General features: G+C 51.1%; 2 protein-coding genes across 4 annotated transcripts in view; one reads left to right on the top strand and one right to left on the bottom strand.

Annotated features, from left to right (window-relative positions):
• The window catches only part of gaa2 (alpha glucosidase 2), a 48557-nt gene extending 43853 nt beyond the window's left edge, over nucleotides 1-4704 (top strand). For all 3 annotated transcript variants that reach the window (XM_068002935.1, XM_068002937.1, XM_068002938.1), the window contains 2 exons: nucleotides 369-515; nucleotides 1526-4704. In XM_068002935.1, coding sequence (XP_067859036.1) covers nucleotides 369-515; nucleotides 1526-1588 — 210 coding nt within the window. In that variant the 3' untranslated portion in view covers nucleotides 1589-4704. The remainder of the gene's footprint in view (nucleotides 1-368; nucleotides 516-1525) is intronic.
• Nucleotides 4705-4848: 144 nt separating this feature from the next.
• Nucleotides 4849-20492, bottom strand: LOC137340479 (ADP-ribose pyrophosphatase, mitochondrial-like). The gene is made up of 8 exons (XM_068002939.1): nucleotides 19665-20492; nucleotides 17474-17728; nucleotides 14279-14386; nucleotides 11387-11473; nucleotides 9969-10077; nucleotides 8278-8427; nucleotides 7181-7265; nucleotides 4849-5472 (listed from the first exon to the last, which is right to left on the bottom strand). The coding sequence occupies exons 1-8, from the start codon at nucleotides 19718-19720 to the stop codon at nucleotides 5327-5329; spliced, it is 996 nt and encodes a 331-aa protein (XP_067859040.1). The 5' UTR covers nucleotides 19721-20492; the 3' UTR covers nucleotides 4849-5326.
• Between the last annotated feature and the right edge of the window lie 185 nt (nucleotides 20493-20677).

Raw genomic sequence — 20677 nt, 5'->3', positions numbered from 1 at the left:
CCTGCAGCAGTGCCCTGGAGATTAGTCTTCAATTCCTGGAGACTCCAGGCCAATCCTGGAGGGGTTGGCAACCCTACACCATACTCCAGCAAGGAGTGAACACCTTTGGGAGAGAGCTTTTAAAAGGCACACAGATGAGATGAGAGTCACTCACTCAGTGCCATGTCTTGCCGGTTTGGTTTGGGGCTCCTGCATTTTGCCAGGCAACGATACAATTCTGTAGGCGTCCCTTTCGCTGGATCCGCTCGGTGACCCCCTGACTGACTGGCTCGGGTCACATGGACCTGAGGCCAACCCTGAGCGTCTGATGAATGCTCTGCCCTCAGATTGAATCCTGCCTCTTACTATGCTGTGTGTTCGCTCTGTAGAACCAACTGATCTCCAGTGTGCTACATGTGAACGTAGAGGCTACCTACATCAAGGTGGACACCCTGAGCGTGTTTGGGGTCAAGTTCTGGCCATCAAAGGTCATCGTAAATCAGACCGCTGTTCCCTTTTCCTTCTCGTCAAACCAGGTGAGGCCACACATGCTACAAACACCGGTATTTCATCAGCAATCATTCTTTTACTTGTCCTTCAAAGGTCTCCACAAAAGCTATCTCTGTAACCTCCATATTTCTGCAACCTCCCTTCTCCCTAATCTCCCCATCTCCCTAATCTCCCCATCTCTGTAACCTCCCCATTTCTCTAATCTTCCCATCTCTGTAACCTCCCTACCCTGTAACCTCCATGTCTCTGTAACCTTCCGATGTCTGTAACCTCCCTATCTCTATAACCTCCTGCAGTCCTACAACCCTCCAAGATTTCTGTGTCCTTCCAACTCTGGCCTCTTGTGCCTGTCCCCCACTTCCTTCGCTCCACCATTGGCCGCCATCTGGGCCCTAAACTCTGGAATTCCCTCCCTAAATCTCTCCTCCTCTCCTCCTCTCTCTCTCCTCCTTAAAGACACTCCTTAAAACCTATCTCTTTGACCAAGCTTTTGGTCACCTGTCCTAATATCTCCTTATGCGGCTTGGTGTCAGTTCGTGTCTGATAACCTTCCTGTGAAGCGCCTTGGGACATTTTACTCATATACCAGGCCCTGTATGTACACTGGTGCCCATATACCAGACCCTATATGCACACTGTTACCCATATACCAGACCTGTATGTACACTGGTGCCCATATACCAGACCCCGTATGTACACTGATGCCCATATACCAGGCCCTGTGCGTTGACTGGTGCCCATATACCAGGCCCTGTATGTACACTGGTGCCCATATACCAAGCCCTGTATGTACACTGGTACCCATATACCAGACCCTGTATGTACACTGATGCCCATATATCAGGCCCTGTGCGTTGACTGGTGCCCATATACCAGACCCTGTATGTTCTCTGGTGCCCATATACCAGACCCTATACATTGACTGGTCTTGTATTGATCACTACTATGAATATGTCAAGCTGCCTTTTGTCAAGAGAGTTTGAATTGAATGATGTGCGTTTTGAATGAATATATTGTTTTCTCTGTCTCCTTGCAGGTTCTGACTGTCGATAATCTCCACCTCCCCCTCGCTAAAGAGTTCAACATCTCGTGGTCATGACATTAGTGAGCAGACTGCACACTGAGGATTTGCGCTGCTGTGGAGAGCAGGCCTGTCGGTACCAACACAGAACCTGTTGGGACCTGAGGAGAGAAAATATGGGGGGGCTTTTCAGATACGGCCCCCCCCCCACCACGTTCAGAGAGGTCCGTTCCTCCGAAGAATCTCTTCATGAGCTCAGGACGGCCCAAAGTGCTTTACACCCAATGAACTTTGCTAACCTGCTTTTAATGGATTCAGATGCCGATGGACCTGGTGTATTTTCAACATTTTCTGCTTTTATTTCTGATTTCTATCATATGTTGTTTTCTTCCCCCCTTTTTACTGTTTATTCCCCTTTTTGTGCAGCTCGACGGAGCTGATATTTTGCTATCGTTTACGTTGGTGCGTAAAATGAGGCCTTGAGGCAGATGCTGCTTTTACCGCAACTGAAGAACAAATCGAATCTGTTAATTCGCCCCCCCCCCCCCCCCCCCCCCCCACTATATTCACATCTTGGCAAAAAACTAGTGTAAACACTGGATCTGATGTGGAAAAGACTCCACGGTGTAAAATTGTTTTTTTTAAAATGGAAAGTAAAAGGATGAGGTTCCAAGGAATGAAAGACCTCCGTTATGTGGAGAGACTGAAGAAACTGGGATTGTTCTCCTTAGAGCAGAGAAGGTTAAGGGGAGATTTAATAGAGGTACTTAAAATTATGAGGGGTTTTGATGGAATAAATAAGGAGAAACTGTTTCCAGAGGTCACAGATTTAAGGTAATTGGCAAAAGAACCAGAGGGAAGATGAGGAGACTTTTTTTACGCAGTGAGTTGTTATGATCTGGAATGCACTGCCTGAAAGGGTGGTGGAAGCAGATTCAATAGTGATTTTCAAAAGGGAATTGGATAAATACTTGAAGGGGAAAAATGTGCAGGGGGAGTGGGACTAATTGGATAGCTCTTTCAAAGAGCCAGCACAGGCACGATGGGCCGAATGGACTCCTTCTGTGCTGTACGATTCTATGATAAAAGAATGAAGCGTCTACACTAGACCCTTGACTTTGGTTTGTGTTGTTTCCCTGCGTTCTCGTTGAGTTAAATGAAGTCCAAGCACAAACTGGGGTTGGAAACTGTACAAGACGGGATTTCCATCGGTCAGTCTGAAGGTGACTTTAGTCACATACCTGGTCAAAAGGGTAATTTTGTTACCACAAAATCTCCCTGCCTCCTAAGTATTTCTTCAATAGGACCTCAAAACTGTGGCACTCCTCACCTCCCTCAGTGCTTCCTCCTACAATTACAAGTTTTTAAAACCGATGTTTAATTTGTTTTCAGATGTAGCTGGCAAGGCCGGCATTTATCGCCCATCCCTAGTTGCGCTTGAGAAGGTGATGGTGAGCCGCCTTCTTGAACCGCTGCAGTCCGTGTGGTGAAGGTTTTCCCACGATGGTGTTAGGTAGGGAGGTCCAAGATTCCACGGCACTATTTCGAAATAGAGCGGGAGAGTTCTCGGCCAAGAAAGGATGAAGGAAGGTCAATATATGTCAGGAGGTTGGGTGGTAGTGGTCCTATACTATCGCTGCTCGGGTTCCCCTCGGTGATAGAGGACGGGACTGGTGCTGCTGCCGAACTAACCTCGAAGAGTTGGCATCATCTCATCGAGATTTCTTTTGCCTCTTACTCTTTTCAACCCTTTCCAGCCCCCCGTACTATGATATTTGGCCTTTCCCCATGGCTTCTCAAGAGCACAAGTTCCAATCTTGCCAGCTATAGAATGGTGTTGCCTTTGAGCAAAGTTACTTGCTACATACTATACACTTTGTCAAATAATAAAGGGGCTCCGTATTGTAGTTTCAATAGAATGGAGACCCCCCCCACAATCCCAAGCTCGGTATAGCAGAAAAAACTATAGTCAGAAATAAGACACAAAGAACCTGCATTTATATAGCGCCTTTCACAACCTCAGGAGGTCCCAGAGTGCTTTACAGCCAATGAAGTACTTTTGAAGTGTAGTCACTGTTGTAATGTAGGAAACACAGCAGCCAATTTGCACACAGCAAGATCCCACAAACAGCAATGTGATCATGACCAGATAATCTGTTTTAGTGATGTTGGTTGAGGGATAAATATTGGCTGAGAACTCTCCCGCTCTATTTCGAAATAGTGCCGTGGGATCTTTCATGTATGTTAAAGAATACATGTACAAGAGTCTTCTTAAGTGCCGAAAATAATTGTTTGTCAAAGGAGTGAGTTCATCTTTTGGCTTAAACTCCTTTATTAAATTCGACGTGGAGAGCAGTTGAACAGAGTACAATCAAATGTAGATATGTGTTCTTTAATTCCAGTCTGTCTCTGGGTACAGTAGAGACATCGCCTTCAGTATTGCATGATAAACTAAGAGCAAAGCATGGTCTTTTTATGTTACCTTTCCTTATACTTGGACACACCTACTGAAACCTATTTAATATACATAGACTGAGTGTCTCTGTTCGCCACTCAAACACTATTTAAAAACAACTGGCTTAGAAATGGCTATTTCCTTACAAAGATCGCTGTGTCTTTGTTTACTTAAATTATGTGTGATATTCCTCCCATCAAACTTGATTTTACCCAGATTAATGTGTCCTTGTTTACTTCCCCTTTACTTGATTGCTCTGATTGTCTTTGCAAATAACAAGGTCAGGGCTAATTTAACAGTCAACGGGACTACCTTCTTCTTATGTATATTTCTCCCGGGCTTGAGTGACCCCAATTTGCATCGATACAATACCAGTCAATTGACATGTTTCGACTTCCTTGCTCCGAGGAATTCCCTATAATTTATACCAGTATTGACTGACTGTCTCACTTCCCTTTAATTGGGTGGCTATTCAATCCCATCAATCTCACACTGTTTCATTTCCCCTCATCCATGTCTCAACGACGTCCACCTGAGAGGGCAGACGAGGTCGCGGTTTAATGTCTCATCCAAAAGACGGCACCTCCGACACTGCAGCACTCCCTCAGTACTGCACTGGGAGTGTCGGCCTAGATTTTGTGCTCAAGTCTCTAGAACAGGACTTGAACCCACGACCTCTGACTCGGAGGCGGGAGGGCTACCCACTGAGCCACAACCAATAAATAATAATTGTACTTTTCCCACTTCTGAAGGTACTGAATCAGTAAGTAGGAGACCAGACCAACAAAATTAACAGAAAGAAGAACCACAAGTAAAATTTCTCTCCTCTTAAACACACCGATTGATGAGGCAGCATCACGGAATCAAATCATTGCAGTCTGAGTTAGGGCACCAAGCATCTTTTAATAAGTGATTTGTCCTTTCACGCAGTTCAGACAATTGCTTTTGATGACTTAGGCGGACGATTGACTTCATCCATTCTTTGGCGCATTCAAATCTTTTAGCATTTTCACTAAAACAACATTAACGCCCAGTGGGGAGGGAGAGGGGGAGAGGGGGAAGGGAAGGGGTTGGGGTGAGGACGAAGGGAGAGGGATAGGAGAATCCCTCTGTCTGACTAAATTGTAATTCTTTTTAAATGACTTTCCGATCGACTTACACAAAACCTTCCCCAATATTTGCAATATTAACGCCTTGTGTGGACCAGTCATTACTTAGGCCTTGCTGCAAATTACGCCCTCTCCCCTCCTCATCCAACCCCCCTGACTGAGGGGTCAGTCCTGCCCCCTCCCATTTCCCCCATTATTTGTAGACTTCACGTTGAGTTATTGCCCCTGGACCACCTTGTTCTCTGTCCTTTGCTACCAATGGGCATCATGCAGCTCAGCGACCCTCTTCAGGAATTGGGAGTGAATGGCGTAGAGCTGCAGTTCCTGGTCAATGTCGAACCACTGGACGTGCCCAGCATCGTCGCCCGCTTGTAGATCCAGCTGCCCAACACTGTCTCCTGGAAAGAGAGATGACGTTACTACCAAAGTTTTTAATTGGAGCTAGATTCTCTGTCACTGGTTCCCATAAAAGACAGAAATAACTTGCATTCATATAGTGAGTTTCACAACCTCAGGACGTCCCAAAGCGCTTTACAGCCAACAAAGTATTTTTGAAGTGTTGTTCACTGTTGTAATGTAGGAAATGTGGCAGCCAATTTGCGCTTGGCAAGATCCCACAAACAGCAATGTGATAATGACCAGATCATCTGCTTTTTAGTGATGTTGATTGGGGGATAAATATTGGCCAGGGCACCGGGGAGAACTCCCTTGCCCTTCTTCAAAATAACGGCCGTGGGATCTTTTACCTACACCCGAGAGGGCAGACGGAGCCTCAGTTTAACGTCTCATCTGAGAAATGGCACCTCCAACAGTGCAGCACTCACTCTGTACTGCACTGAGTGTCGGCCTAGATTATATGCTCAAGTCCTAGAGTGGGGCTCGAACCTACGACCTTCTGCCTCAGAGGCAAGAGGGCTACCCATTGAGCCACAGCTGACACCAACATGAGAATAACAGGGGGGCTCTTGATGGTTCAGCAGAGAAGACCATCGCCTGGTTTCAGTACTGAGTCGTGCAGACCAGTAAGGCCTCTGGTTTAATCCTCAGCTTCTGCCGAGTTAGCTGGTTTCCACCAGGGAGTGACAATCAGCCTCCCCGTTATTGTGGAGAGGTAGATGGGGGGGGGGTGGGGGAAGACTCCCAGCCACAGTTGCTCCTCCTGTTCACAATCCAGTGACCCCGCCCAACCCCCTCCAGCTGGAGGTGAGCATCCGTGGGTGTCGCGTGTCAGGATTGGGCTGGGCCGCGATGCCTTACATATATGAATAGCTCGTCAGCACTCAAGTGTCCATAGTGAAACCAGAGGTTGCCTGGTTCAGTGGAGCCTCCGCCAACAATGCTGTGGGAAGTGTGTCAAGCCAACCATGGGAGTAGCACTGCTTCCGTCCCTCACCTCCTCCCTCTCCTCTCCCTCCATCCTTCTCCACCTCCCCTCCTCTCCCTCCCCTTCCCTCCTCCTCCTCCTCTCCCTCCCCTTTCCTCCTCCTCTCCCTCCCCTTTCCTCCTCCTCTCCCTCCCCTTTCCTCCTCCTCTCCCTCCCCTTTCCTCCTCCTCTCCCTCCCCTTTCCTCCTCCTCTCCCTCCCCTTTCCTCCTCCTCTCCCTCCCCTTTCCTCCTCCTCTCCCTCCCCTTTCCTCCTCCTCTCCCTCCCCTTTCCTCCTCCTCTCCCTCCCCTTCCCTCCTCCTCTCCCTCCCCTTCCCTCCTCCTCCTCTCCCTCCCCTCCTCCTCCTCCGCCTCTCCCTCCCCTTCCCTCCTCCTCCTCCTCTCCCTCCCCTTCCCTCCTCCTCCTCCTCTTCCCTCCTCCTCCTCCTCTTCCCTCCCCTTCCCTCCTCCTCCTCTTCCCTCCTCCTCCTCCTCTCCCTCCCCTTCCCTCCTCTCCCTCCCCTTCCCTCCTCTCCCTCCCCTTCCCTCCTCCTCCTCCTCTCCCTCCCTCCTCTCCCTCCCCTTCCCTCCTCTCCCTCCCCTTCCCTCCTCTCCCTCCCCTTCCCTCCTCTCCCTCCCCTTCCCTCCTCTCCCTCCCCTTCCCTTCCCTCCTCCTCCCCTTCCCTCCTCCCCCCCCTCCTCTCCGCTGTTCCTTCTCCATTTCCCCCTCCACCTCCCACCTACCTGTGTCATCATGGAAATTGACGGCCACGGTCTCGATCCAGGCGTTGTCAGTGTTCCGTGGATCATCCGTGTATCCTTTGAACACCTGGACGAGAAAGTTAGGAAAACAAACAGCGTGAACTGGACTGGAACCAATCCCAAGTTTCCTGATAACGGTTCGCTTGCATCTGGTGCCCGCCCCTTTTCCCAGCATGAATCAGGAGCCTCCCACCCCACCTCCAATCTAATTGGGTTCTTGTGTTGTTTGATTCATCCCCCCTCCCTCTATTCCCTTAACCTTCTCTGCTCTAAGGAGAACAAATCTCTCCACATAACTGAAGTCCCTCATCCCTGGCACCATTCTAGTAAATCTCTGCTGCACCCTCTCTAAGGCCTTGACATCCTTCCTAAAGTGTGGTGCCCAGAACTTGACACAATACTCCAGCTGAGGCCTAACCAGTGTTTTATAAAGGTTGAGCATAACTTCCTTGCTTTTGTACTCTATGCCAATATTAATAAAGCCCAGGATCCTATATGCTTTTTTAACAGCCTTCTCAACCTGTCCTGCCACCTTCAAAGATTTGTGTACGTAAACCTCCAGGTCTCTCTGTTCCTGCACCCCCTTTTAAAATTGCACCGTTTAGTTTATATTCCCTCTCCTCGTTCTTCCTTATATATACTTGAGAATTTGCTATGGGGAAAGAGTAGGGGGAGAGGGACTAATTGGATCGCTCTTTGTTGACACAGGCACGATGGGCCGAATGGCCTCCTTCTGTGCTGTATGATGCTATAGCCTGTCCCATCCAGTTGTGATGCCCCACGCATCACGACACAGACACTCCCAACTCACAGGGAGCTACGTGATCTCCTGGGAGAGGTGGAAAACCACTGGCCAATTCGGGGGATAAAAAACCTGGGAAATTCCTCTCCGACCCCTTTGGACGATCAAAACCAGTCCTGGAGACCACATGGAGCCTAATCAGCGGGGAATAATACAAGAAAACGCACAGAGCCATCGGCCCAATGCAGGACACAGATCTGTTAGCCCACTGGCCCTCCAGGGTGAGAGAGTCAGGGAAGGGGACACCCAGAAGAACCCACACCCTCCGCCCACTCACCTCCACGGCGTTCTCCTTGCTGAAAATGGTTCGGAACAGTCCCCTCAACCGATCCTTCTGGGGGCTGGAGGTGGCCAGAGTGTCCAGCGCTTCTTCCCCGAACTCCCGCTTCAGCGTCCTCGACAGGCTCTCACCGGCATCCACCATCCCCTGTGCCATGAGAAGGAAAGCGCCAAGTAAAGCAGGGTCAGAGGCTGTCCGTTCAACCCCCGGGAACTGGGCTCAAAAAACACCAGCTCACGGTAATCTACTCGGGGGCAAAGGTCAATCGAATCCTTCTAAAGGTTTGGCACCTGTATCCACGCCAGCTCTAGTCCACACTCAGAGTCCAGGTGCTCACATCGGGTGTAAAGGGGAGCCTCCAGATTCACTCCTCCTGGTCTGCGATGAATTGGCTGATCTCAGTATGGAGGCTCCGGATAGGGAGGTGGGGGGGAATATATAACACCCAGAGGTGCTGCTCCAGGTCCCACCATCCAGCCCAGGGACATGGGCACTGGGTGAGGACGGCAGTGGGCTCTCCGCAGCTGAATGACCCTCACTGTCCAGGGTGACGGGCCCTTTGGGTGGAGGACTGGTGTTACCTGTGAGACTGGACCCCAGTAAGGGTCAGGAGTGGAGGGTAGATTGGGAAGCAAATAGCGGGAGGGGAACAAGGTTTGGGGTTCGTGCAGTGTCAGTGTAACTTAGTGTCAGCTCTGTATTTAATGCATCCCATACATGACCTGGGTAGAGGTTGCCAACCCTCCAGGAATTAAAGATTAATCTCCAGGACACTGCTGTGAGAAAAACCCGGGAGAAAAATCATCGGGGCATTGAAAAAAGTTGTGTTTTTGTAAAATTTTCTCCGAACACTTTTGTTGATTAGTTGGTGACAGTCAAGAATCATCCAATCGGGTAATGGAGAGTATTCGCTTTCCAATTGGCCATGGGAAGGCGGGGCGCCGCGAGGATGGACGTGTCGGGTGACCAATGGCAGGAGTGTGGGGGCGGGACTTGTGGAGGCAGGAGGTCATGTGATGGCACCTCCAGGAATATATCCAACCAGAGTTGGTAACCCCTAGACCTGGGAGCGTTCAGTGCCGATGCTGGATTGCAAAATGGGGGGGGGGGGGGGGGGGGGGGGTACAGTGTCGGGGTGGAGGGAGGGCTGTGTTATCATGTCTTTGTGCTGCACTGTAATTGGGAACTCTCGATGCTGACTGAGTCCAACATCCCTCCTCATCAAGTAATTCCCACCGGTTTCACTTATCATCCATGTACTTGACTCATTATTTGAGATGGGGGGGGGGGTCAGGGAGCAAGTTTCGCTCCCGCTCGCGTTTCTGACCCCCCTCTCCCCTCCCCTCCTGGCCGCAAGTCTTGGGAAGAATCCTAATTCAAGGTAAAAAAAAAAGAAAAAATACACACGGCACAAACCCACGCAGTCCATCCCAGAGAGAAAGGGAGAGTCACGATGATCTGGCCATCATGGTGTGTGGGGCAGGCTTGATGGACCAGCTGGTCTTTTCCTGCCCGTCAATTTTCATATGTTCATATCCCACTATACCCAAGCTTGGCGGGAGCCTAAGAGCAGGTGGGTGCTTGACATCGTGTCCAGGCTACTGGGGAGAAATAACCAGGACACCAAGGGGATAGGGACACATTTCGGGAATGGGGGGGGAGGGATTAGACTACGCAAAGTCGCTCACCCCGGGAATCGCCCATTCCCCACAGTCCTTCCGCTTTATCGCCACAAACTGCAGGATAGGTTTGCCTGAAAGCTCGTGAATCACCTTCTTGTCGTCCTCTCTCTTCCACCTGCAAGGCAGAAGGAAAACGTCCCTCAGTCAGGTACAAATTAAAAAATTATGAGTGGTTTCGATAGAGTAAATAAGGAGAAACCATTTCCACTGGCAGGAGGGTCGGTAACCAGAGGACACAGATTTAAGGTAATTGGCAAAAAAGGGGGGGGTGGGGGGGGAGATGAGGAGAAATCTTTTTACACAGCGAGTTGTTATGATCTGGAATGCACTGTCTGAAAGGGCGGTGGAAGCAGATTCAATAGTAACTTTTAAAAGGGAATTGGATAAATACTTGAAAAGGAAAAATTTACAGGGCTATGGGGAAAGAACAGGGGGAGTGGGACTAATTGGACAGCTCTTTCATAGTGCTGGCACAGGCACGATGGGCCGAATGGCCTCCTTCTGTGCTGTAAGATTCTATGAAAAAAAATGTGAAGAACGCAGAACAGGGCAGGAACAGAGCTGCATTAGTGGACAAAAATGATCTAAAGTTTCAAGCAAAAGAAAGAAATGTTTTTCGAACAAAAGGGACAAGTAGAACTGGAGCCTATGGGATCTCTCTCGAGTAACAGGACCAAGGTTCCTGTGATTGGTTGATCCCAGGCATTGAACAGAGAGTCGACGCTCCCCCATAAAGAGGGGGACAGAGAGGGAGCAGATCTCCTGACTGCGCTGTGCGACAAGATAAAGGATGGGGAAAGACTACAGCTCAGACAGAGAGGTGAAAGCTCCCCATTGTCCGACTGGGGCCTGAGTAGCTCTGCTGGTCAGACACTATCCTTCCACCTCTGGGGATCCAGGTTCAAATCTAAGCCAGACGAGAGGGATGAAGACCTCCTCCTTCTGATGGGGGACTAGTTGGTGCAGTGAGTTAGACACCGTCATTTCACTCCACTCCCGGTGCAGTGCTGAGGGAATGCTGCACTGCCGGAGGTGCTGCCTTTCGGATGAGATGTTAAACCGAGGCCCCGTTTGCCCTCTAAGGTGGATGTATAAGATTCCCACGGCCACTATTGCGAAGAAGAGCTGGGGAGTTCGCCCCGGTGTCCTGGGCCAATATGCCTCAACCAACATCACTAAAAAAATGTTATCTGGTCATTATCACTTAGCTCTATGCGGGATCTTGCTGTGCACACTTCAAATAGTACGTCGTTGGCTGTGAAGCGATTTGGGACGTCCTGAGACGGTGAATGGTGATCTACAAATGCAAGTCTTTCTTTCGCTGCTAGGACCCAGGTTCCCTTCAGCCGAGACCGGAGGGATGTGAGGCACTGATTGTGCGCTGATGAGACAGTTTGTTTCCCGCCTCTCTGCGTGTTACGTACCGCGTGACGATGGGGTCAGCAGCATGGTTCGGTCCCCACTTTCCCAGCAGTCCTCGAGAAATGATTCCTGTTCTTCCCATTGGATTCCTAGGGATGACATCGGAAGCAGGAGCCATTAAAGTGTTGTGTCCCCCTCACCGCGCGACCAGCTGGCTACAGGCTGGTCCTTCACCGCACCCCACTCACAGGTCTCCCTTGTTGCTGCTCACAATGGCCCGAGTCCCCGCTAGATTGTGCTGTTTATTTTCACCGCAAAGCATCGCGGAATTTCGATTTGCGTATTTCGAGTTTCCACAATGATTTCCGCTGGCTCAGATCAAAATCGCGCTGGAGCTGGCTCCATCCACAAAACTGGCCACGCCCCCCACCCCGATCGAAATAACGAGTTTCTGACGATTACACCCGCCTGCGGCCGTTCGAGGAGGGACTTCAAATTAAGCTTGTTTTCTTAGGCATTACAGGCACTAGTGGGCACGGTTTAAACATTTTTAAATATTAAAAAATATTTAATTTACTAAGAAACTGGCTAGTGTGCACCAATGAAACTAGTAAACGGTTTAGTATAGTTTTTTTTAAGTCATTTTTAGTGATTTTAAAATCAGGTTACTCACAGGTGGAGGAATGGACACTCTCATTAAAAATGCTTACTTTTGTGATAAACCCATTTTCTGCTGCATTAATAAAACTCCACCAGGTTACCTTACGTACATCAATGAATATTTTTTATTACCAAAAAAAAAGCAATTGGGCCATGTTAAGTTGCCGGATTGCACTGACTCATGAAAGGTTTGTGATTATGTTGATGTAATTTAGCAGAAACTCACAATAAAACCCAGCCAGCCCAATTTGCGCCCAAATGCCGATTGTGGAAATTCAGAGCCGGTGAGTTTGATGTGCCGGTTTTATAAGGACAGGGACATTGTAACATGTAAGGCACAGTGTCTTATTATGTGAAAGTGGAGCTGCATCTCATCGGGTCTACGTGCTGTTAAGTAAACATAGGGCTAGGTCAATCAGAATTTAATTGCAGATTAATAAATTGCTTGTTAATTTCAGGCTCCAGGTCAGTGACTTGGCTTTCTTTTCGTCATGTTTCTTTTGTGACGAAGTGTGACATCTGGAGCATGACGGGCTAACGCTAGATGCAAGACCTGTACATTAAGACTAGTGACTTCTTACCTGGCAGATCATAATCACTTTGAATAAATCAATTCTTTTTAATATCCGTTTTAAATGTACTTTTCACTCATTTAAACTATGCCCTCTGGCCCGATTCTTCGGCTTGCTTTAAAGTAATATTTCGCAATCACCTTATCGGAATTATTTAATATTTTCTAAAGTTCACTGAGATTCCTTCTCAATCTTCTCAGTAGACTGGCGAGCTTTCTTCCTAAATCATCCTATTTTGAATATTTTTGTTGCTTTTCTCTGCACCGTCAACAATTTTGTAATGTGCTGACCACTGTAAGCTGGGTGAGATCGGGTCGGTTGCTTAGCATAACCTCTGGAGACTAATGCACTGCAGTACTGGCTATTTGTATCCAAAAGCCTATTAGCTTTGTAAATTGTACTGCCACATTGTCTAGACATTGACAGTGATGAGCCCACTATTACTCCCAGCTCTCTCACCACATCACCCTGTGCTAATCCTATTGTCCTCATTTCCAATTTATAGATCTTTTTCTCCCAACAAGCAACTCTTCAGCTTTAAGTTTCATTTGGCATTTCTCTGCTCAATTGGACTCTTGATCTAAATCCTCTGCAAACCATTAACCACATCCTCTGTCTCAAATGCACTTCCCATTTTAGTGTACTTTATAAATTTGAGAAGCTTATAGTTGCTTTTAATGTACACGTCATTTATCAATCTTGACATTTTCTCTCTTGAAGGTGCTAGCTTGTGCTGTCAGCCATGGCTCAGTGGGCAGCACTCTCGCCTCTGAATTAGAAGGTGGTAGGTTCAAGCCTCACTCCAGAGACTTGAGCGCATAATCCAGGCTGACACTCCCAGTGCAGTACTGAGGGAGTGCTGCACTGTTGGAGGTGCCGTCTTTTGGATGAGACGTTAAACTGACACCTAAAGCAGATTAAGCACTTTGGGACATCCTGAGGTCATGAAAGGCGCTATATAAATGCAAGTCTTTCTTTCTTAATGCTGGGCTACAGTTCCACAAGCTGACATCTGGTACCTCACCCTAGTGACCATTCCTCATGTTTTGGAGTGACATTGAGTAACAGAAGGCTATTCAACTATGAGAGGATCACAGCCCAACGCGATCCTATCATTACCCATATCCGACAGGAGTCACTGTATAACAATCAGTACTGGGACCCTTGTCTGATTCCACCCCTCCACATCCCAGGAGCACTGAAGACAAATTGTACAGTTCCCTAATGCCATCCCAACCGAGATAAGCTAATTCAGCACAGAGCAGGGATCGAATCTCACACACCAGGTGGTGCAGTTACCAACTCAGCCATTAGGGGTGCTGTCACCATTTTCTTTAAATTAACAACGAGAAATTGCATTTATATAGCGCCTTTAACATTTGTAAAACGTCCCAAGGCGCTTTACAGGAGCGATTATCAGACAGAAATTGACACTAAGCCACATAAGGAGATATTAGGACAGGTGACCAAAAGCTTGGTCGAAGAGGGAGGTTTTAAGGAGCGTCTTAAAGGAGGGAGCGGTAGAGAAACGGAGAGGTTTAAGGAGGGAATTCCAGAAGTTAGGGCCGAGTCAGCTGAAGGCACGGCCGCCAATGGTGGAGTGATGAAAATCAGGGATGCACAAGAGGCGGTTCTAAGAATGGCCTCGTGTGCATCTGTCACTGTTTCTAACCTCAGCAACTCACCATCCAACTGAAATGAGTGAGTGGGATCAGCACTCACCGAGGTAACTTGTCCTTATCCAGCTTATAGCAACCCAGGAAGCTCCTGCGATCTATTGTGCCATCCAGTAAATTGAATTGTGGAGCATGTTCCGATTGTCCTTCCTTCCTGTGTCAGTACGTTAAAGAGGATGCAGACAAAGAATATTTTTTTAAACCGAGCAAAAGGGAACAACGGCTGACTGATGAAAGGAAAATAAAAAGGCACCAACTCGCACCCAAGGTCAGGACCCCCACACAGGGCAAGGGAGCTACGCACGGGCACACGGGGAGAGAGAGAGAGACGGGCACACGGGGAGAGAGAGAGAGACGGGCACACGGGGAGAGAGAGAGAGACGGGCACACGGGGAGAGAGAGAGAGACGGGCACACGGGGAGAGAGAGAGAGACGGGCACACGGGGAGAGAGAGAGAGACGGGCACAACGGGGAGAGAGAGAGAGACGGGCACACGGGAGAGAGAGACTGGCCAGAGAGAGAGAGACGGGCACACGGGGAGAGAGAGAGAGACGGGCACACGGGGAGAGAAGAGAGAGCGGGCACAGTTCAAGAGACGGGCACACGGGGAGAGAGAGAGAGACGGGCACACGGGGAGAGAGAGAGAGACGGGCACACGGGGAGAGAGAGAGAGACGGGCACACGGGGAGAGAGAGAGAGACGGGCACACGGGGAGAGAGAGAGAGACGGGCACACGGGGAGAGAGAGAGAGACGGGCACACGGGGAGAGAGAGAGAGACGGGCACACGGGGAGAGAGAGAGAGACGGGCACACGGGGAGAGAGAGAGAGACGGGCACACGGGGAGAGAGAGAGAGACGGGCACACGGGGAGAGAGAGAGAGACGGGCACACGGGGAGAGAGAGAGAGACGGGCACACGGGGAGAGAGAGAGAGACGGGCACACGGGGAGAGAGAGAGAGACGGGCACACGGGGAGAGAGAGAGAGACGGGCACACGGGGAGAGAGAGAGAGACGGGCACACGGGGAGAGAGAGAGAGACGGGCACACGGGGAGAGAGAGAGAGACGGGCACACGGGGAGAGAGAGAGAGACGGGCACACGGGGAGAGAGAGAGAGACGGGCACACGGGGAGAGAGAGAGAGACGGGCACACGGGGAGAGAGAGAGAGACGGGCACACGGGGAGAGAGAGAGAGACGGGCACACGGGGAGAGAGAGAGAGACGGGCACACGGGGAGAGAGAGAGAGACGGGCACACGGGGAGAGAGAGAGAGAGACGGGCACACGGGGAGAGAGAGAGAGACGGGCACACGGGGAGAGAGAGAGAGACGGGCACACGGGGAGAGAGAGAGAGACGGGCACACGGGGAGAGAGAGAGAGACGGGCACACGGGGAGAGAGAGAGAGACGGGCACACGGGGAGAGAGAGAGAGACGGGCACACGGGGAGAGAGAGAGAGACGGGCACACGGGGAGAGAGAGAGAGACGGGCACACGGGGAGAGAGAGAGAGACGGGCACACGGGGAGAGAGAGAGAGACGGGCACACGGGGAGAGAGAGAGAGACGGGCACACGGGGAGAGAGAGAGAGACGGGCACACGGGGAGAGAGAGAGAGACGGGCACACGGGGAGAGAGAGAGAGACGGGCACACGGGGAGAGAGAGAGAGACGGGCACACGGGGAGAGAGAGAGAGACGGGCACACGGGGAGAGAGAGAGAGACGGGCACACGGGGAGAGAGAGAGAGACGGGCACACGGGGAGAGAGAGAGAGACGGGCACACGGGGAGAGAGAGAGAGACGGGCACACGGGGAGAGAGAGAGAGACGGGCACACGGGGAGAGAGAGAGAGACGGGCACACGGGGAGAGAGAGAGAGACGGGCACACGGGGAGAGAGAGAGACGGGCACACGGGAGAGAGAGAGACGGGCACACGGGGAGAGAGAGACGGGCACACGGGGAGAGAGAGACGGGCACACGGGGAGAGAGAGACGGGCACACGGGGAGAGAGAGACGGGCACACGGGGAGAGAGAGACGGGCACACGGGGAGAGAGAGACGGGCACACGGGGAGCGAGAGACGGGCACACGGGGAGCGAGAGACGGGCACACGGGGAGCGAGAGACGGGCACACGGGGAGCGAGAGACGGGCACACGGGGAGCGAGAGACGGGCACACGGGGAGCGAGAGACGGGCACACGGGGAGCGAGAGACGGGCACACGGGGAGCGAGAGACGGGCACACGGGGAGCGAGAGACGGGCACACGGGGAGCGAGAGACGGGCACACGGGGAGCGAGAGACGGGCACACGGGGAGCGAGAGACGGGCACACGGGGAGCGAGAGACGGGCACACGGGGAGCGAGAGACGGGGAGCGAGAGACGGGGAGCGAGAGACGGGGAGCGAGAGACGGGGAGCGAGAGACGGGGAGCGAGAGACGGGGAGCGAGAGACGGGGAGCGAGAGACGGGGAGCGAGAGACGGGCACACGGGGAGCGAGAGACGGGCACACGGGGAGCGAGAGACGGGCACACGGGGAGCGAGAGACGGGCACACGGGGAGCGAGAGACGGGCACACGGGGAGCGAGAGACGGGCACACGGGGAGCGAGAGACGGGCACACGGGGAGCGAGAGACGGGCACACGGGGAGCGAGAGACGGGCACACGGGGAGCGAGAGACGGGCACACAGAGCAGGAGACACATCCAGACAGAGCAAAAGACATGCACACAGAGTGATAGACTTGCAGTATGAGAGACACATGCACACAGGGGGAGGAAAAGAGAACACGTGAAGCCCACAGAGTTAGAGGGTGAGAAAACTGAAAGTGTGATCGGTGTGTGCCCGTGAGAGAGTGTGCACACATGGTACGAGCGACACAATGACAGCAAACGTGGGATCATCGAGGTATACAAAGTTAGGGTGAGAAGGAGCAACACAATGGTGCAGCTCGGGAGGCGCTGGGACACAGGCCTGTGCCCCAATCATGGACATGCTGAGTTCCTCGACCTCAGTGCGCCAGGCGGCTCCCCCACAAAGCCAGGGTACGGGTGCAGAGTACAGGCAAGAGGAGGGCAAATACCCACTTCGACTGCAGACGGTCAAGACCACCAGAGTGGGATTCACCTCTTCAAAGCGCAGAGACCCCTCCCTCCTACCGCCGCGCCACCCCTCTCCTACCACCCCCGCCAACCCTCCCCTCTCCCCATGCCTCCTCCCCGCCCCTCTCCACCCCCCCCCCGCCGATGTTACCTTAAGTCGGGGTCTGCCCAGACGGGCCCAGCTGTGACAGTCTCTGCCGTGTAGTCCACTGGTTCGTAGTCCGGCCACGCAATGTTCCAGCTGACATTGTCATCAGGGACATGGAAGCGCTCGACCTTTGACCCTGGGTAGGGCGAGCTTCGTGCCTTGACGTGAATCATTGGTAGGGTTCCCATATTGCGATCAGCAGCGAGGCACACTGGGTAAGTCGCAGGCGGGTGCCAACTGGGCTGGGTCAGGCAAGCACTGAGATCAAAATGATTTGCCGTTAGGAATTTGTTTTCCTGAGCAATCCGGTCCCTCACAACCCAACTCTGCTCAATATTTACACCACTACTACATTCCCCCCACCCTGGTGTCCTGGCCAATATTTATGCCCCAACCAACATCACTAAAACAGATTATCTGGTCAGTATCACATTGCTGTTTGTGGGATCTTGCTGTGCGCAAATTGGCTGCCTCGTTTCCTACATTACACTTCAAAAAGTACTTCACTGGCTGTAAAGTGCATTGGGACGTCCTGAGGTTGTGATAGGCGCTATATAAATGCAAGTTCTTTCTTTCTTTACTAAATTCCGGCATATTTTGTGCAGTCCAATTCTCCTGATACTCCCAACATTACTTGGGTCTGAGGTGCCCACTTAAGTGTGACTTAAGTCTCAATACACCTCTAGGTACAATGTTATTCAGTATACACTGCACCCACTTCAACAACACTCTTAAATACTCCCCCCCACCCAGTCTCTCTACCTACTTGATACCCCTCCTGCAACGTTTACAGTAACATTTCCTCCGATTACTGGTTTTAATTTAGTTTCCAGTATCCTGCCCCACCCTGACCTTCTGTGGATCGAGAGGCTGCTGACGATCTCTTTGCGGATGATAGTGGCTGCTCTCTCTCTTAGTCAGCAAGAGAAACACTCGACATTGGCTGTCCCCGAGCAGATGGATTTTCTTTTAAACAACTGATCACAGTTGGTCAGTGGACAACGGTCGCTGGCTGGAATATGATTGATTCCTTGTTTTTTTTCCTGCCTGTTATTGAGAGGTTGTTGTTACGACGACACACAGGGAAACCAGCCAGCAAAAATTAACAGCTGGGGAAAAAAATTGAGTCACTTCCTCAAATCAGCCACTCCAATTAATGATTTAAAATTACACTAGAGATTTAAACAGACATATTTCTTTGTCGCTGTTTTAGCAATTGTTTTTTTAACCATCCAATTCTCTCCTGACGTGCCACATGGTGGCCAGCAGTCCTTCCAGTAACTCACCGAAGTGCTGACGGTGGGTGTCAGAGCTGTTCAACCGTGGCAGGCTATCAGCTGTGGCTGTGCGTAGCACTCTTGCCTCTGAGTCAGACAGGTTGTGGGTTCAAGTCCCTCCTCCAGAGACTTGAGTCCCATGATCTAGGCTGACACTCCCAGGGCAGTACCGATGGAGGTGCCGTCTTTCGGATGAGACGTTAAATCGAGGCCTTGACTGCCCTCTCAGGGAGACATAAAAGATCCTGTGGCACTATTTTCGAAGAAGAGCAGGGGAATTCTCCCCGGTGTCCTGGCCAGTATTTATCCCTCAACCAACATCACCAAAAAAGCAGGTGATCTGGTCATTATCATGTTGCTGTTCGTGGGAGCTTGCTGTGCGCAAATTGGCTGCCGCGTTTCCTACATTATAACAGTGACTACACTTCAAAAAGTACTTAACTGTATAAATGCAAATCTTTCTTTTTCATCTGGAGTCCGCAGGCAGGTGCTTTTTCCAGCAGGATCATTAAGTGATGAATCCTGGCTGGCTTTTCCCTTTCCTAGTGCAGGGGGAACATAAGCCAATCGTAACATCCCCACTGCGATCACCTAACTCAGCACAGCCTGGGATCGAAGATGGAACCTGCTGGTTTGTGTGGCTCCAATGCACGAGGGAATGTGCCCACCAAAAGAGCATGAACAGGATTTAAAAAAAAATCTTAACAAACAAAACAATTGTATAAATCTTTTGTGAAGATGTCACTGCATCATTGTGACCAAAAAAAATGATGCTCAGTTCTTGTGGCTCCTTCTCTATCCCCCCAATCTGGGAGACAGCGGTACCCTCAGGATCTGAGACAACGACCCAGAGACAGGGCCTGAGCTTCAAGTCTGTGAGTTGGGATCAGGTGCGGCATCTGTCAGGGTGACTGTACCTGTGTCCAATCCAAATGCTGCATACGATGGCAGTACAGAGCAGGTACACACTCATAGTCAGATCCCAGACACCATCCGCTGTCCTTGCTCACACTCACACCATAGTCTCTGCTCACACTCACAGCCCCAAACTTACACTCAGCCCCTAATCACATCATACCAACAACCTGCACTCTCAGCTTTCATTCACACTCAATGGTTACGCTCACAATCACAGTCCACAACTTACACTCACTGCTCACACTCAGCCCTTGTTCACCTTTACAGCCTCCCCCACCTCCTGCTCACAATCACAGCCCAATACTTAAACTCACATTCGGCCCTTGCTCACACTCACTGTTTACACTCACAGCACCCCTAGATCTTAATCACTTTTACAGCCCAAAACTCATTTTCACAGCTCACACTCCCTGCTCACCATTCACAGCTCACACTCCCTGCTCACCATTCACAGCTCACACTCCCTGCTCACCATTCACAGCTCACACTCCCTGCTCACCATTCACAGCTCACACTCCCTGCTCACCATTCACAGCTCACACTCCCTGCTCACCATTCACAGCTCACACTCCCTGCTCACCATTCACAGCTCACACTCCCTGCTCACCATTCACAGCTCACACTCCCTGCTCACCATTCACAGCTCACACTCCCTGCTCACCATTCACAGCTCACACTCCCTGCTCACCATTCACAGCTCACACTCCCTGCTCACCATTCACAGCTCACACTCCCTGCTCACCATTCACAGCTCACACTCCCTGCTCACCATTCACAGCTCACACTCCCTGCTCACCAGCGAGACTCAGGTCCCTAAACTCAATGACATCAGCGCGCAATGATGTCATGGTGAAAGTCTCCCACCCATTGGCAGCAAAGGCTCCGCCCCTCCCCGGGATTGGACCAATCACAAGGCGCGTTTCTCGGGCCGCCCAGCGTGCTGTTGAGTGACAGGCGGTGGGGGCGGGGCCTGAGCGAGCAGCGCTGCGTCACCCCCCCACCCCCGCCGGTG

This window comes from Heptranchias perlo, chromosome 22 (assembly GCF_035084215.1).
Source record: "Heptranchias perlo isolate sHepPer1 chromosome 22, sHepPer1.hap1, whole genome shotgun sequence".
NCBI lineage: Eukaryota > Metazoa > Chordata > Chondrichthyes > Hexanchiformes > Hexanchidae > Heptranchias > Heptranchias perlo.
This window is presented reverse-complemented; position numbering and strand designations above follow the sequence as displayed.